This window comes from Microtus oregoni, unplaced genomic scaffold (genome assembly GCF_018167655.1).
Source record: "Microtus oregoni isolate MIOR12 unplaced genomic scaffold, Mior012 000028F_ref0000031, whole genome shotgun sequence".
In the NCBI taxonomy this organism is placed as follows: Eukaryota; Metazoa; Chordata; class Mammalia; order Rodentia; family Cricetidae; genus Microtus; species Microtus oregoni.
The window spans coordinates 17,837,554-17,852,570 of NW_024543087.1; the positions used below are offsets into that span (position 1 = coordinate 17,837,554).

The 15,017-nt window shown below is 44.3% G+C and overlaps 1 protein-coding gene across 1 annotated transcript in view; it reads left to right on the plus strand.

Moving 5' to 3' along the window:
• Window positions 1-15,017, plus strand: part of LOC121464389 (collagen alpha-4(VI) chain-like) — a 101,294-nt gene that overhangs the window by 70,068 nt on the left and 16,209 nt on the right. The window contains exons 26-33 of the mRNA XM_041677318.1: window positions 2,291-2,341; window positions 3,753-3,788; window positions 3,891-3,953; window positions 5,660-5,722; window positions 7,501-7,536; window positions 8,407-8,443; window positions 11,203-11,214; window positions 11,300-11,793. Of these exons, the coding sequence (XP_041533252.1) occupies window positions 2,291-2,341; window positions 3,753-3,788; window positions 3,891-3,953; window positions 5,660-5,722; window positions 7,501-7,536; window positions 8,407-8,443; window positions 11,203-11,214; window positions 11,300-11,793 (792 nt within the window). The remainder of the gene's footprint in view (window positions 1-2,290; window positions 2,342-3,752; window positions 3,789-3,890; window positions 3,954-5,659; window positions 5,723-7,500; window positions 7,537-8,406; window positions 8,444-11,202; window positions 11,215-11,299; window positions 11,794-15,017) is intronic.

The window sequence follows — 15,017 nt, forward strand, 5'->3', positions numbered from 1 at the left end:
AGTCTTTGGGGACTAATGAGATGCTCAGAGAAACTTAAAAAAAGCTGTGTGTGTGTGTGTGTGTGTGTGTCTGTGTGTGTGTGTGTGTGTGAGAGAGAGAGAGAGAGAGAGAGAGAGAGAGAGAGAGAGAGAGAAAGAGAGAACATGTACACAGCAGTGTATGTTTGTGTAAGCATGCTCATACCATGGCATGTGTGTGAAGGTTAACCTTGGGTGGTGGTCTACATTTTTTGGCTTCATAAAAAGATTTACTTTATATGTATGGCTGTTTTGGTCTGTGTATCACATGACTGCCCGGTTCCTGGAGAAGCCAGAAGAGAGTGTTAGATCCATTGGAACTGAAGTTACAGATGGCTGTGAGCCACCACATGGGTTCTGGGAATTAAAGCCAGGTCCTCTCTGGAAGAGCAGCCAGTGTTCTTAAACTCTGTGCCATTTCTCCAGTCTTCAGCCTTGTTTGAAGAGGGATCTCTTTGGTTTTTATATGTGTGTGAGGTGGCCCAGATAGCCAGTGAGCTCCACTTCCCTCTGAGAGCACCAGGGTTGAAGATGCGTGCTACCATATCTAGCTTGACCTGAGTTCTGAGACTCAAACTCAGATCCTCACGCTTGTTCGGCAGAAGCTTTACCCACAGAGCCATCTCCTCCAGCATAGAGACACACCTTTCCAGATATCACCAATAAGACACCGAGTTAGAATGGCTAACTTTTCAGACTATGAGTTTAATTATCCAGAGCATAGGAATAATGTTGGAGACCAATAATCACGAGAGATTTCTTCCTACAGATGGCAGGCACTTTCAAAGGCAGCGCTCTGCGCTCTTGCCTTGCCCAGTGATGAGAGCACAAGAATGAATTAGTTATTTTATACGGCTATTTTCAGCTCACCACTTCCCTGCAATTTGCTTTATTGTAAGAGTAATGCTGTCTTCCAGAGATTTCTTCCAGCAGCAGTTAGGAAGGGCCTAAAGAGTCCCCCCGCCTCTTCAGCACTGAAATTGAGTTTGTTGGGAAGGAGAGGAAAATGAAGTAGGCCCAGGAAGCTTAAATTAAAATGTGCAAGAAGGAGCAGAATAGGACGTCTGTGGACTGAGGCAAACAACGCCCCGTGTCTATACTCCAAAAAAGTAGTGAAATTAGTATTTTGTTTGATTTTATTCAACTGTCTTGGTTGAAAATATCTCAGAGCTTATGCTGTGCTCCCTCTCCGTCTCTGTATCTCTCTGAAAGCTAGGGAAAGATCTCATTATCAGAGGAGACATTTCAGGACCACATAAGCCTGAGGACCTAAATTTGAGCCCCTAGAACTCAGAAGATAGACGTGGTGGCACACATCTTTAACCCCAGCTCTCCCACAGTGGGCAGCTTCCAAACACAGGCCTCAGTCTCTCCATGTAGCTGCCTGCGTGCGCCCTGTGGGTCTTTAGGAGACGAAGACAGAGTAACAACCAACGAAAGGCTCTTTCCTCCCTACAAAGGATTCAGTTTTTTCCCACTTCCCTTACTTTTCCTTCTTTTGTACTTTGAATTTTTCCCAATTAGGGCTACAAGAACAGGCTTCTGGCCTTCAGCTTCATTGTTTGCCTTCCCTGTTGATCCAGAAACAGTTTCTGTTCGTTCCACGCAATACCTACTGCAGGTTTCTGAGTTCATTCCTTGTGATAGATCCTTCTTATCTGTACGTGTAGGTGTTCAGATCAGTAATGTACTAGAGCACGTGTGTGTGTGAACGCGCACGCGTGCGTGCATGTATGTATGTGTATGCATGTGTGTGTTGAGACAGGGTCTCACTGTGTAGCACAGGCTGGCTCAGACTCAGTCCTCTTGCTTCATTCAGCTCCTGAGAACTGGAAATAATATCAACATGTTTCCCAGATGGTGAGCATGCTGTGGAATAGTCCTTTACACTGTGTGAAGATACGCCACTGGGATTGGCTAGCTAAAAACAAGCCTAAGCTATCAGCCAAGCTCACCTAATTAAGATGTCTCTATGTGGTTATTTGGGAGCTGGCAGGTGGAACAGAAAAATCTGCCCACAGAACACATCTATGCAAATTTGCCATACTCTTCCCAACAATCATGTAGATGGCACTGTCATGGTCTTCTTTTAAGTCTTATTTCCTCCAATGTGAGTGTTTATCCTGTGAAGGTGTTCTCCCAACCTCCACCAATCCCCACCCTCTTCTCCAGTTTCTTACGTAGTTAACTTTTGCAGAGGTTTGGCTCTTGTCATGAGGCATGAGTTGGTCTGGGTGACTCACAATCAGTTCATCTTGTGTCCTCTTCTTAGGGTCTTCTTGGTCAAGATGGTTACGGTCATCCGGGAAGAAAAGGCAAGAAGGTGAGGCTCATGTAAAGAGTATTCAGATATCAAATCACAGTTTTTATTTTACTTTACCAGAATATGGTGATTTTTCAGGATGTGTTTCTGGAATGCCCCCCCGCCCCACATGTCATAGCTTTACAGAGTTCCCTCCCTGAGAAGTAAAAGTCTGATTTAATTACTCATTTATTTAAAAACTCCCCTTAGCCTTGGCCTCCAGCTTCACTGATATTCATACGCACTCCATCCGGATCTGGAGACATGATCCCTTTCCCAACTCTGTCTCTGCAAATGACATAGAATTTTCTTTTCATTCTCCTTCCCTTGAACAACTGTAGCTCATGTTCTAAGATGAACTCACACATCCACGTATTCTCACAGAAGCTGTGGATTTTCCAGACACAATCTGCTGCCCTTTGCTCTGTGCCTTTAAAGCATCAGGCCCCTCCACCCTGGGATCTCCAGCTGACTCTTCTAGTTTAGATCGACATCCAGACTCCACAGATGTTTCATTTTTTTATCATCCACAACAAATTAAGTTCAGCCCATCTTCCAACAATAGCTTTCCTCTTTAATTTTTCAACATTTTATTTATTTACTTTTACATTTTAATTCACCTTTCTCTGCCCCCTCCCCGTAGGTGTGCATGTCTGTGTGTGTGTATGCACACAGGGACAACTACTTTAGGGAGTGACTTTTCTCCCTCCATCTTGTCAATTCTAGAAATCAAACTCAGGTAGTTAGGCTTGGCAGCAAGTCCTCTAACATCGAGCCATCTTGTTGACCCCAAGTTCTTATCTTAGCAAACATGTGAATGGACAGGTTGGGATACTGACATAGGTGCCCATCGCCTTGATTCATCAATGGAAATCTTAGGGCCAATTATGTTTTATCTTACTCAAAGTCTTACTCACTTTTCCTCCTTCATGGAAATTATTTTTAAGAACATCCCAGAAACCATACATTTCATGCACAAACATTTACTATTTTAAATATTATTTAAAATATTCTTTATAAGTATAATCAGATACCATTATTATACCTAAGAATTAACAATTATCCTTTAACATCATCCAACATCCCATCCATCAATACTGATGCTCTGGACAAAGCTATTTCCTCCTGCAGCCTTTTCTGTCTCAGAGAATCCGTCCTTCTGATCTCATCCTCTGGTTGGTAGGACAAGTGTTTAGAGCCATTTTCATCACATGTCCAGCCAAGTTTTTTTTTTTAATCACTTCTCATTGTTAAATCTGTCATCTAGGCCAAGTCAACACTTGACTTTCTACTTTGATTCTTTCTGAAGTCACCTAAGTTCTTGGCCTCCAGGGGTGAAATGTGGCTATGTGACTAGTTCTTTCCCAGATAATGTTGAGGAAACTCTTAATCACCTGGCACTGATCGTTATCTTGTCTCTTTCTGACCCTAGGGTGAACCTGGCTTCCCTGGCTATCCTGGTGTGCAAGTAAGAAGAGCTCTCTGTGGGCCTGGCAACTGGTGGCCATTGTCTGTAGTGGGTTCGCACGTCTTTCTTTACATTCAGAACTCTGTTTTTGTCTTTGTTAAGGGAGAAGATGGTGACCCAGGCCATAGAGGAGAGAAAGGGGCCAAGGGAATCCGAGGGAAGAGGGTAAGAACCAAAGGGTCATCAGTCATCGTCACAGGAGTGGAGGGCACTAGCCTAGCCCTGCTCAGTTGGTACACATTGCACACCCTACCCCATCTTCTCGTTTACGTTCAGGGCGGAAGTACAGCTTCCAGTGACAGGGAATGGTAACTGCAGTGCAGGCAGGCCGGAGTTGCAGCTCTGCCCTGCCAATTGCTCAAGACAATGGTAGGCACTTCTGCCCTGGTGACTCTAGGGAAGATTTGGAAGGGCCTTGTCAAGGACAATGCTTTCGATCAAGTGTAGTTTATCTGAGTCTTCCCTAAGCTTCTCAGGGACTAGAGTCCCAAGAGCATGGCTTCTGTCTTGGTGGACTTTAAGTCTACTGTGCTTCCTTGAGTCTCCCATTAAGAACCCATTCCTATAGGTTCAGCAAATTGAGTCATCTGCCACTGAGCCTGACTACTGAACCTGAACCCCAGAACTCACATGGTAATAGGAGAGATGTGATGGTCTTCACATGTGCACCGTGGTGTACACACACACACACACACACTGCCAAATAAGTAAGTGTAATTAAAAATGTTTAAAGTAAAGCCTTCTGGGAACAGGACACGAGCCTGTATTTGGAGCAGAAGGGAGGGAAGACAAGAGAGCGTGTGTCTTCCTTGGACTCGGTGATTGTTGTTTTCATCTGTCAGCAAGCTCATAAAGACAGTCAGCCCCATGCTTGCTCAGCTTGCTTCTGCTCGTGGTTGCTCTGACCTGGTAACTTATCTTTCTCCTTGCAAATATAAAAGATAAAGCATTGATTAAATCCAGTTAATCAGTGTGCTGTGTTACTTCAAATACCTAGAACGTGAGCAGCGAGCCCCTAGCCACCTAAAACCTTTTCTGAGGCACTGAGGCCCAGAAAGTGTTGGACTCTAGTGTCCAAACACCGAGGAGGAGTCGCCCCCAGAGACCACCTCACACACCACAGCTGATGCAAAAGCATGGGGATTTTATTAATTCTGTCATGACGGGGTCCCTCAGCATTTGGGAAGCCGAGAGACCTCGAATAGCTGGTACAGACTACTTTTAAAGGGGCCACAGAAGCAAGGGGGGTTGTTCTTTGACTATTCTGATTGGCTTATTCGAAAGGGCTATTACCAATAATTGACTGGAGAGCTGTTGCCAGATCAGATGAGGTAAGAGGTCATTTTGACCCCGTTTCCCAGGGGACCGAACCAAAACATACGTATATGGGTAATTGTTCAGGAACTGAGTATGTGCGAGTGTAGCTGTTAGGTCCTTGGTTCCCAGGGGAGGAGGGAAAGCACTATGGCACAGAGGCTGAGAGGATTCAGAATTGTCAAAAATGGCTTCAGAATTGTCTTAAAGTCTTACAAAAGCACTGTGGGAATTTTTCCTTTCCCATGGTCAGACTCTCACTATAGGCCCACACAATCTGTTTATCACATGCCCATGAGACGTGACTGAGGGTTAAGTCATCTTTTAAGGTTCTGCATGGAAATGTATCTGTGTGTGTATCAGCCATGGGCAAGCTGGAGCTACATGGGTAGACTAGAAGGGAGCAGTCTAGTTTCCAGAAAGCCTCCTGTCTCTCCATGGATACAGGGTTCACAGAGGTCAAGGACAGACTCATTGGTCTTAGGTCTGAGTTATTTTGGGAGGGTCAGTTCTTGTAGCCAACAGGGAAACTTATTCCTTTGGTTTTTCTCTTTTAGGGTAATTCTGGCTTTCCTGGGTTTGCTGGAATTCCAGGTGACCAAGGCCCACCAGGAAAAATGGTAACAAGTACTCTTCCTGTTTTTATTTCCCCCCTTGTGTCACGATGAGTAAGAGTTTGATAAGAGGCCTCACAGAAGAAACAAACACCTGGGACATTGAGCAGGGTCACAGGAACAGGCAAACTGCTTGGAGAATACTGACTTCAAACCCTAAACATAATATCCCATGTGCAGTTTTTCTCTGAATGTGGGGGTGACCTCGGAGTGACTAGAGCTTTATGGATCTTCCTAAATACACAAGCCAATACGTACAACTCATGGGAGAACGCACTTACCAGTGCAAACCTGATGACCAACAAATAAAACCAGAAGGAACTCATCCTGTAGACTAGGCTGCCTCTGCCTCCGAGAGCTGGGATTAAAGGTGTGTGCCACCACAGTGCCACCCAACCGTACAGTCTAAACTGAATTGATAATATTACAAGACTAGAGGAATTTAAAAATTCCCTGGGACAAGCTGGGCAGTGATGACACCTGCCTTTAATCTCAGCTCTTGGGAGGTAGAGGTAGGTGGATCTCTGTGAGTTCAAGGCCAGCCTGCTATAAGAGCTAGTTCCTGGACAGCTAGGGCTATTACATAGAGAAATCCTGTCTCCCAAAGCCAAAAAAAAAAAAAAAAAAAAAAAGAAAGAAAGAAAGAAAGAAAGAAAAAAGTGGGAGGGGAGAAGACTAGAATTCCCTGGGACGTGGAAAGACTCCGAGGCTCCACCCTCTGTTCGGTTTTAGAGACTGGTTAATATAGTTTACCTCTCTGTTGCTGTGAGAAAACACCAATCAAAAGCAACTTGAGGAGGAATGGGTTTATGTGGCTTACAGGTGACAGTCTATCACTGAGGGGAATCAAAGCTAGGGCTTAAGGCAGGAAGGAGCTTGATGTCTGGGACTGACGCAGAGACCATAGAGGACTACTGCTTACTGATTTGCTCCTCTACCTGGGACGGTGCTCCATCTGTCCACAGTTGTCTGGGACCATCTGTCTCAGCTGGCAATCGAGAAAATGCCTCATGGGCACGTCCATAGGCCAGTCTGAGACAGTTCTTCAGTTGAGAGTCATTCTTTCAAGGTATGTCTAGGTTTAAATCAAGTTGACAAAAGCTATCCAGGACACAGGACTGTCATTCTGTGAGGGGTAGTGTATTCATCAGCCAGAGGTGGAGGGGGACATACTAGACTTACTGGAGCTCAGGACTTTTATTGTAGAAGAGCAGCTAAGGCAGAACACCAAACGTCACAGAGTTAGTTCATGGCCATTTGATGGTGAAACACAGATTGAGCAGGGGTTTTGGTACGGCAACCTGCCTAAGGCTACCAGTTACTGCTTTGTAAGGTCTAAACAAAGACTTTCCAGGCTCCCAGAGGGGCTGGAGGCAGACAGCTGAATTTGGAAGGCTTCAGGGAGGCTTCCTCTACTATAGGGCAGAGACAGGGTAGGGACGAGGGGCCTGAAGAGCAGGAACAATGGTGATAGAAGGATGTACTTTGGAATAGCTTGTGGTAGGACCTGGGATTGTGAATGACTGTGTTTTGAATTTGAACTTGAACTTTGGATTGGTCTCAAAACTATCTGGTCTCCCAAGGGTCTGTGTCCTGTCTACCTGGCTTCCTGTACTCCAAGGTCTGGGCTGTACTGTTCAGGCACTCTGCCCTCCCAGCTGGACTGGACAGAGCTCCAGGGCCAGTATGCCATGGAGAATCCCCAGGATCTCCAGTTGGTTGTGGAGAAGAAAGTGTTGGTAATCAGAATGTTGCATTTTGATCCTCGTTTCTGTTCTTCCTAGGGTGCCAAGGGCTCAAAAGGTTTGGCAGATAGGACGGTAGGTGAAGACTCTTAATTTGAAAATTCACTCATTTTTAGAACATAGATTTTTCTATATCCACAAAGTAAGGTTTGTTAATCTTAAAACTTCTTTATTTTAGTAAATTCTGTTAATCTTGTAAGTTTGCAGAGTGTTCCCAGAAATGCCACTATAAAAATAGTAGAATAATATTTTAAACATTAAGCGACACAAAAGAAAATATTTGGAAGCTACCACCTTCCTGCAGTGTGCTCTTTCATAAAGTTAAAAACAATGCTTTTAAAGCTATGCATTTTTAATCAACCAACTCGCAGAATAGTATAAACTTTTGTGTTTTATGGGACACTTTAAGATACAATCTCAGAAATTATGGTGAGTGTTTCTCTTCCAGTACCCACAGACTGTTAGAGGTTGGAGGATGTGGAAACACCTGAAGAACAGGAAGTGGTGGGGTTTGATGTTGAGGGAAGAACAGAACAGAGGAAGGGATAAAAGGAAAGAGAGAATTATGGGGGTGAGGGATACAGGGGGACCTGTCTTGGCATTCATTCTAAAGAAGTATTCTAGCAAACGCTACTCTAAAAATGCATACACTGGCGGCAATCTCCAGTGTTCTGTGCTTAGATCACCAGATTATTTCACTTTCAAAATCAGATTTGATCCCATTGATTAGTAAGGCAGATTATGAAGTAAAATGTTTTAAATTAGCTACTGGAAATAAAGTTGTTAGGTGTCAGCTCCAGCAATTTTGTGGTTTTTCTGTTACAAATTTAAACACTTCAGCTAGGTACTGAAGATGCGCACACGACATTTCAAATCACGACGGTGAAATCTGCTTCACATTAAATGCTTATTTCCTCCCTCCATCCTCCCCCCGTCTCTCTACAGCCTTGTGAAATTGTGGATTTCATGCGAGAGAACTGCCGTAAGTTGTTAGGGAGGCACTCAGATGGAGCGTGGGGTGGAAGAATCTAAGGGCCTCAGCCAGTGGTGTGGATGGGGCAGGAATCAAGGTCTAAGGGCCTAAGCCAGTGGTGTGGATGGGGGCAGGGATCAAGGTCTAAGTCACTGAGTGTTTGACGGAGACTTGGGAAGTGGTTTGTCTGTCATAAGAAAGATCTTATCCATTGACAGAATGGGCCCAATCTCCCTTTGAGTATGTCATCTTTTCCTAAATGGGCTCAGAAAGGAAGTATTTGAAAGACATACTGTCTTACTAATGAAGAAAAACTCCCCCCAAACACAACCACACTCACACGCCTATGTGCCTGCCTCTTGGTGCATGAAACAGAGCGAGGTTGGTACTGTTCTTTTGATTTCAAAAAGTAGGATCCGTGATGATTCTTTGGAAAGAATATGCCCGGTTTGGTTGTCATTTCCATTGCAGAAACGGAACTATGAACTACTAGGCCTTAGGTACCACTTTGTCACATAACAGCTGACACTTACGTATTCCCTTTAACAAGCATCTTGGGTGCGCTGTCTACCGAGAGCACACTCCTCCCCTTCCTGGTGGCAGGGAGAGCACCTGGTGCCAAAGTTTGGGCTTTAGCCACAATCGCCTGCTTTCTTGCTCAACCTTTTGGCTTCTGTCCACTCCCAGCTGCTGGTCAAGGAGATTCCAGGATCCATTTTCATGGAAGTTACACAGAGAAATACTATCTATCACCTTGGACAGAAAGGAAGAACTGGCTGTGTAGAAAGTTAAAACCTCGTTACGTTTGAGGAGCTCCACAGGGGCAAAAAGCAAATAGAAAAGCAAGAAAACAGACATTTGAGATAGAAGCAACAGACTCAAGTAGAGGGCTCAGTGTGCTTGTTATGTCATGCCAAGATTAAAATTGCTGTTGCATAACCATTTTATCTATACACATAGACATTTTTAGAAAGCTAAATCTAAATGTTAAAAAAAACTTTTGAGTTGAAAATAGGCAAAAGACACGAGAGGAGTCAGAGAATAAAAATTTCACAGTGCACCTGTGAGAATATTCACCCTTGATGGAAATCAAAAATTATCAATTAAAACAATGATAGGTTCTTTTTGTTTCTCAAACTGAAAACATATATACAATTGCTATATATTCATGCATATATATGCATATTTGTTTTGTATAGTTTTGGTCTTTAGAGATAGAATCTTGCTAACTAGCCTTATCTGGCCTGGAAATCCTTATGTATGCTGCTGTGGCTTCAAACTTGTAATCCTCCTGCATCAACCTCCCAAGAGCTAGGAATGCAGGCTTGTACCTTCAGGCCTAGGCTTCATATTGGAAATATTTAAAAAAAATGAGAATAATCCTTGCCCTTAGTTTGGGGAACGTGTGGCAGCTCCTGTGGCTTGTGGAACTACTACAGTGCCTTCAAAAGAACGATAGGACCGTCCATGTCAAAACCCATGGTTCTAGGGACAGACAGACACTTGCCTTCAAAAGAGCGATTGGACCGTCCATGTCAAATCCCATGGTTCTAGGGACAGACACAGACACTTGCATGATTCCCCTGAGAGAAGTCAAGGGACATCTACATAGTAGAATCTATGATAGCTCTTGGAATTTACTGATAAAAAAATGTCATACCAAGTGGAACATATTTCAGAGTCAAACATACTTTAAGCTCCAAGTTTTATCAAATAAGATGAAAAGTACTTTTATGTATGGAAAAAAAAAGGTGAAATAAGAACAATCTTAACTTTTTATGCGCATGTGTTGCTCATGTATATGCACATCTATATACATATATACTTTTACGTAAGATATCATTATATATGATTTATGACTATGTATATATGAGATACATGTAAAATACAGCTTCAGAATAGCTTAGTGTTTTAGTTGGATTTAATTTTAGCTGAAAGTAGTCAACATCCTCCTAACAATGGGGAAATTGTCTCTTAAGTCAAAGCTTGGACACCATCAGTCTGGGTTGATGAGGAGTCCTGGGGGGCTGGCGTGTTCCAGGGGTTCCAGAATAGACTCCCCCCCCCCCTTAGTCAAGCTTCAGTCACTGCTTTTGCATTTCTGCCAGCCTGGAAGGGAAAGGAGAGCAGAGGCAAAGGGCAAAAGGCAAAGGGTAAAGGGTGTGTCAGCTTTTCTTTTAGCCTTGCAAGTCATGGATTTCATTTCTTACCATTTTTCTTATCCTGTTACCCAGAATGTAGTAAGCCAGTCAGCTCCATGAAAGTGTGGCCTGCGTTTCAGGCAGCCATGTACCCAGGTGGAAATTGGTGTCTTATTATAATGGAAAAAAAAATAAGAGAGGGAAGTGGTGGCACCTGCCCTTAGTTTCAGCATTCGAGAGGCAGAGACAGAAGGATTTCTGTGAGTTTGAGGCCAGCCTGGTCTACAGATGAGTTCTAGGACAGGAGAAATCCTTTCTTGGAAACAGAGAGAGAGAGAGAGAGAGAGAGAGAGAGAGAATACTGGCAAATAGTAGCAGCTCTTGCCATACTGGGGAGGGGTGTCTGGAAGGCCATTTGGATTTCTCAGAAGAGAGGGTTTTTAAAGAGAGGGTTTTTAAAAAGTGGACATGGTTTGAAAATCCAAGCCACTGGGATGCTGAGGCAGGAGTATTTTTAAGTTGAAGGTCAACTTGAGTAACACAGGAAAATTTTCAAATCAAAAGAGTATATTTTATATTAAGTATAAATTTCCCATATCCACTAACATGTCTTCTTTTTCCTTCCAGCTTGCTCAAAAGGTAAATAACGCTTACTGTTCAGGTAATCCCTAACCCATCCGGAGGCAGCATACATAGCTCAAGTTCTGTGTATTCCTGTGTCAAGGGGTTTCCAGATGCCCAGTGTTCCCAACAGAAGTGCTCTTTGCCTTGGACATGTCCAACGATGTCTCCCAGTCGGCCTTTGAGAGGATGAGAAACATTTTATTATCTCTGTTGATGAAGATGGAAATGGCCGAGAGTAACTGCCCCATTGGTGCCCGAGTGGCCATCGTTTCCTATAACACGAGGACAGATTATCTAGTGCGCTTCTCAGACCATCAGGGAAAAGATGCCCTACTCCAGGCTACCAGGAAAATCCCCCTTGAGCGGTCCTCTGGGTCCCGGAACCTTGGGGCCACCATGAGGTTTGTGGCAAGACACGCATTCAAACGTGTGCGCTCAGGCCTTCTGGTAAGGAAGGTGGCCCTGTTCTTCCAGGCTGGTGGGAACTACGACACAGCCTCTGTCAGTACAGCCTTGCTGGAGCTCCACGCGGCGGGCATTGACTCAGCAATTGTAACCTTCACAGAGGAGCACAACCTCCCGGATGCCTTGCTGGTACATGAGGAGTGGGGAAGGGCTGGTGGGAAGAGGTGCTGGGGCTAGTCTTGTTCTCACCCCTCCATCAGGGTTGGCGTGAGCTGTGAGTGTGGTTCAGGGGAGGAATTCTCCAGATCTGCTGGAGGGGAACCAGCTCGTCTGGAACACATGGTCTGTGCAAAGAGCCCACAGATGCTGTTTTGTATAATAGCCCCAAAGCTTTATTAGCTAGGCTTCATCGGTTCTTTCTGTTTCAAGAATGAGAAAAACAGATTCAAGGAAGAAGGTAAGCATATTCTTGAGGGTCAAGTAACTAGTTAGGTGACTGGCTGATGTAATCTGCTGTCACACGTTGTTGTCGGGGTTTCTGTCCTGCCTGGTTCCCGCAATCGTTAAGTCCCAAAGAAATCACACAGAGGTCTACATTAGTTATAAACCGACTGGCCCATTAGCTCAGACTTCTTATTAACTCTTATTACTTATATTTGCCCATTATTCTTGTCTATGCTAGCCACATGGCTCGGTACCTTTTTTTTGGTGAGGCAGTCACATCTTGCTTCTTCTATGCTGGGCTCAGAACTGCAAAAATAGCTTCCTTCTTCCCAGAAGACTCCTGTTCTCATTGACCCACCTCTACTTTCTGTCTGGTTGTCCCACCTATACTTCCTGCCTGGCTACCGACCAATTAACATTTATTTAAAATATAATTGACAGAATACAATTGTCCTACACCAACGCGTGTCCAGAGCACTGTACTCATCTGTCACCCGAGATTGGAGCCTGTGATTTTCCTCCTCTTCCTCCTTTGTTTTCCTGGTATATAACCTTATAAACTCATTTAGCAACATGGAAAAATGAAGTGCTTTTAAAGCAAACACATGAATGGATTTTGTGTGTGTGTGTGTGTGTGTGTGTGTGTGCGTGTGTGTGCGTGTGTGTGCGCGTGTGTGTGCACAGAGACATGCATGTAAATGCCAGAGCTCAACCTTGGCTGTCAGTCTTGAGGGGCTGTTTATCTTTTATTTTGAGACAGGCTCTTTCCCTGTCCTGGAGTTTGCTAAGTAGGCTAGGCTGGCTGGCCGGCAAACCCTGGTACTCTCCTGTCTCTACCTCCCCAGTGTTAGGATTACAGTTTTGTACCACCATATAAGGCTTTTTGCTGGGGATCTGAACCCAGGTCTTCCTGCTTGTGTGACTTTGTTGCCTGAGTCTGCTTGTCAGCCCCAGGTGGATTCTTGTGTGGTTTATTCCTCTGTGACCAGGATGTGATTTAAGGCTCAGAACACCTTTGGTATTTATAAATTCTCTCCCCGTTCCTTCCCAAATCACAAAGCCCAGCGTGGCTTCTCCTCTGACTAATTACAAGCTTATTCTGAATCTTGATATAAATGGAATCATTCAGCGTCTGGTCTTTTGTATATGACTTCTTCCAGTCAACATGTCTGGTTTTGCTTATCCATGCTGTGTGGAGGGGGAGTTGTTCCTTGTTGTTTCTGTGTGACATTTCAATATGTGTAGAAACATACACTGGAGTTATTCACATGTCTAGTCTCTAAAGTTTACCCTTCTAACTAAAACCTATGCAGTACATGCTCACAGAATTTCTGAGACACTTTCTCAGAATGAAAATTGATTTTTTTTCCCCCACTGTGTGTGAATGCTAGATTTAGCCATGTGACATTACCAACATTTGACCATTTCTGACCTGGAAAAATGGAAATGCTGTACAGTTTTACTTAATAACTGACGGATTCCTCTGTGCCAGGCCACTGCATCTTCTCTCGAGACCGAGCTGCGCAGCAGAGGTGCTGGGTGAGAAATCTGGTTGACACAGAGTGTGCGTGACTAAGACCCAACAGATAAGCTTGTGGCAGCTTACAGACTCCTGGGAGGATGGGCAGCTGTCTCAGGTTGAGAAACAGAAAATGAAGAGAGGGCTTTTTACTGTTCTTGCCGCATCCCTCTTGCCTAGCAGGATGTCTGGATAGGGCGGGCTGGTGGCGGACATCTGCCCCGACAGAGAGCAACACCGTGGTGCAATTGTGTCTCCTTGAATGCACCCCAATGCTGCTCTCTGGACAGTCAGTGGTCGCTTTTGATTTGTAGATAATCCTCAGTCATAGGCTGCTTGCCCTCCTTGTCTCGGGGTTCAGAGTGAAAGGGTGAAATGGTATGTGAGGAGAAGTTACCGGCTGGAATAGACTCACCTCTCTGTAACTGCTCTCCCCTCCGTTATGTGGGCATGTTCTTGCCCCAGGGTTCTGGGAGATAGAGCGGCATCTTGAAAATTTAATGGTTTAGAAAAGATGTTAAATGATGCTTGTCAGCTCAGATGTAACAAATGACCTCGCTGCTGGTGACACTGGCAAGGAGAGAAACTGTCAAAATGACAGCCCGATCTTCAGGGTGTCTCAGGAAACCCTTGTTCTTCTCCAGTGGGCACGCTGCAATCTTCCCCTGTTCTTCCTGTTCCTTACATGAGGGCAATCTAGTGAAGACAATGGGCTGATCGTGTGGTTTGTTTTCTGAATTCATTGCCTAAAGGCTTTCTGATTCTGTGTGAGGCTTTTGTTTTTCAACTCTATGCTATTATCATTTTCCAAACAGTCCCCACATACTTCTGGGCAAATGACAGTAGCTCAAATTGAACGGCTTATACAAACAGATATCCTAACTTCTCAGTTCATTTAAACACACTTGGAGACTGCCACGCCTATTGGAAAGCTTTTTTACACCATCCATAGAATTATTTCAGTCCTAAATAAAACAGCATTATCGCATTTGGGCTCCTGGTGCCTAATCCCGTCATTAAGAAGCATCTTATGCCTGAAAACATAAGCCTTCATTAGATCATTTTTTTTTAAGCAAAGACGCAGAGCCTTAGAGGGGGAAATGCAGCTTGCACGCCAGGCTTCAGATTCCATTTTTCTTTCTAAAAAGCCTCGCGCAGGATCCCTTGAAACAACGCCTAGGAAAATAGCTCATGTTTATTGATCCAGCCACCATTCTAAGCTTTTATTGATTCACTTAATCCTCAGAACCCAACGAGATAGGCAGTATGATAAGCCTATTCGTCAGACAATGGTGCAGAGACCCAGGCAGTTAAGTGAGCGTTCAAGGTCTGGAGCTCGCTCTTATAAGCTCTGAGGCTTTGAATTCAAATGCCAATGCCAAGAGCAGGAAAGAAAAACAGAGACCTTCCAAGCTTAAATCATTCCTCTCTTTTAATGCATTATCTTTAT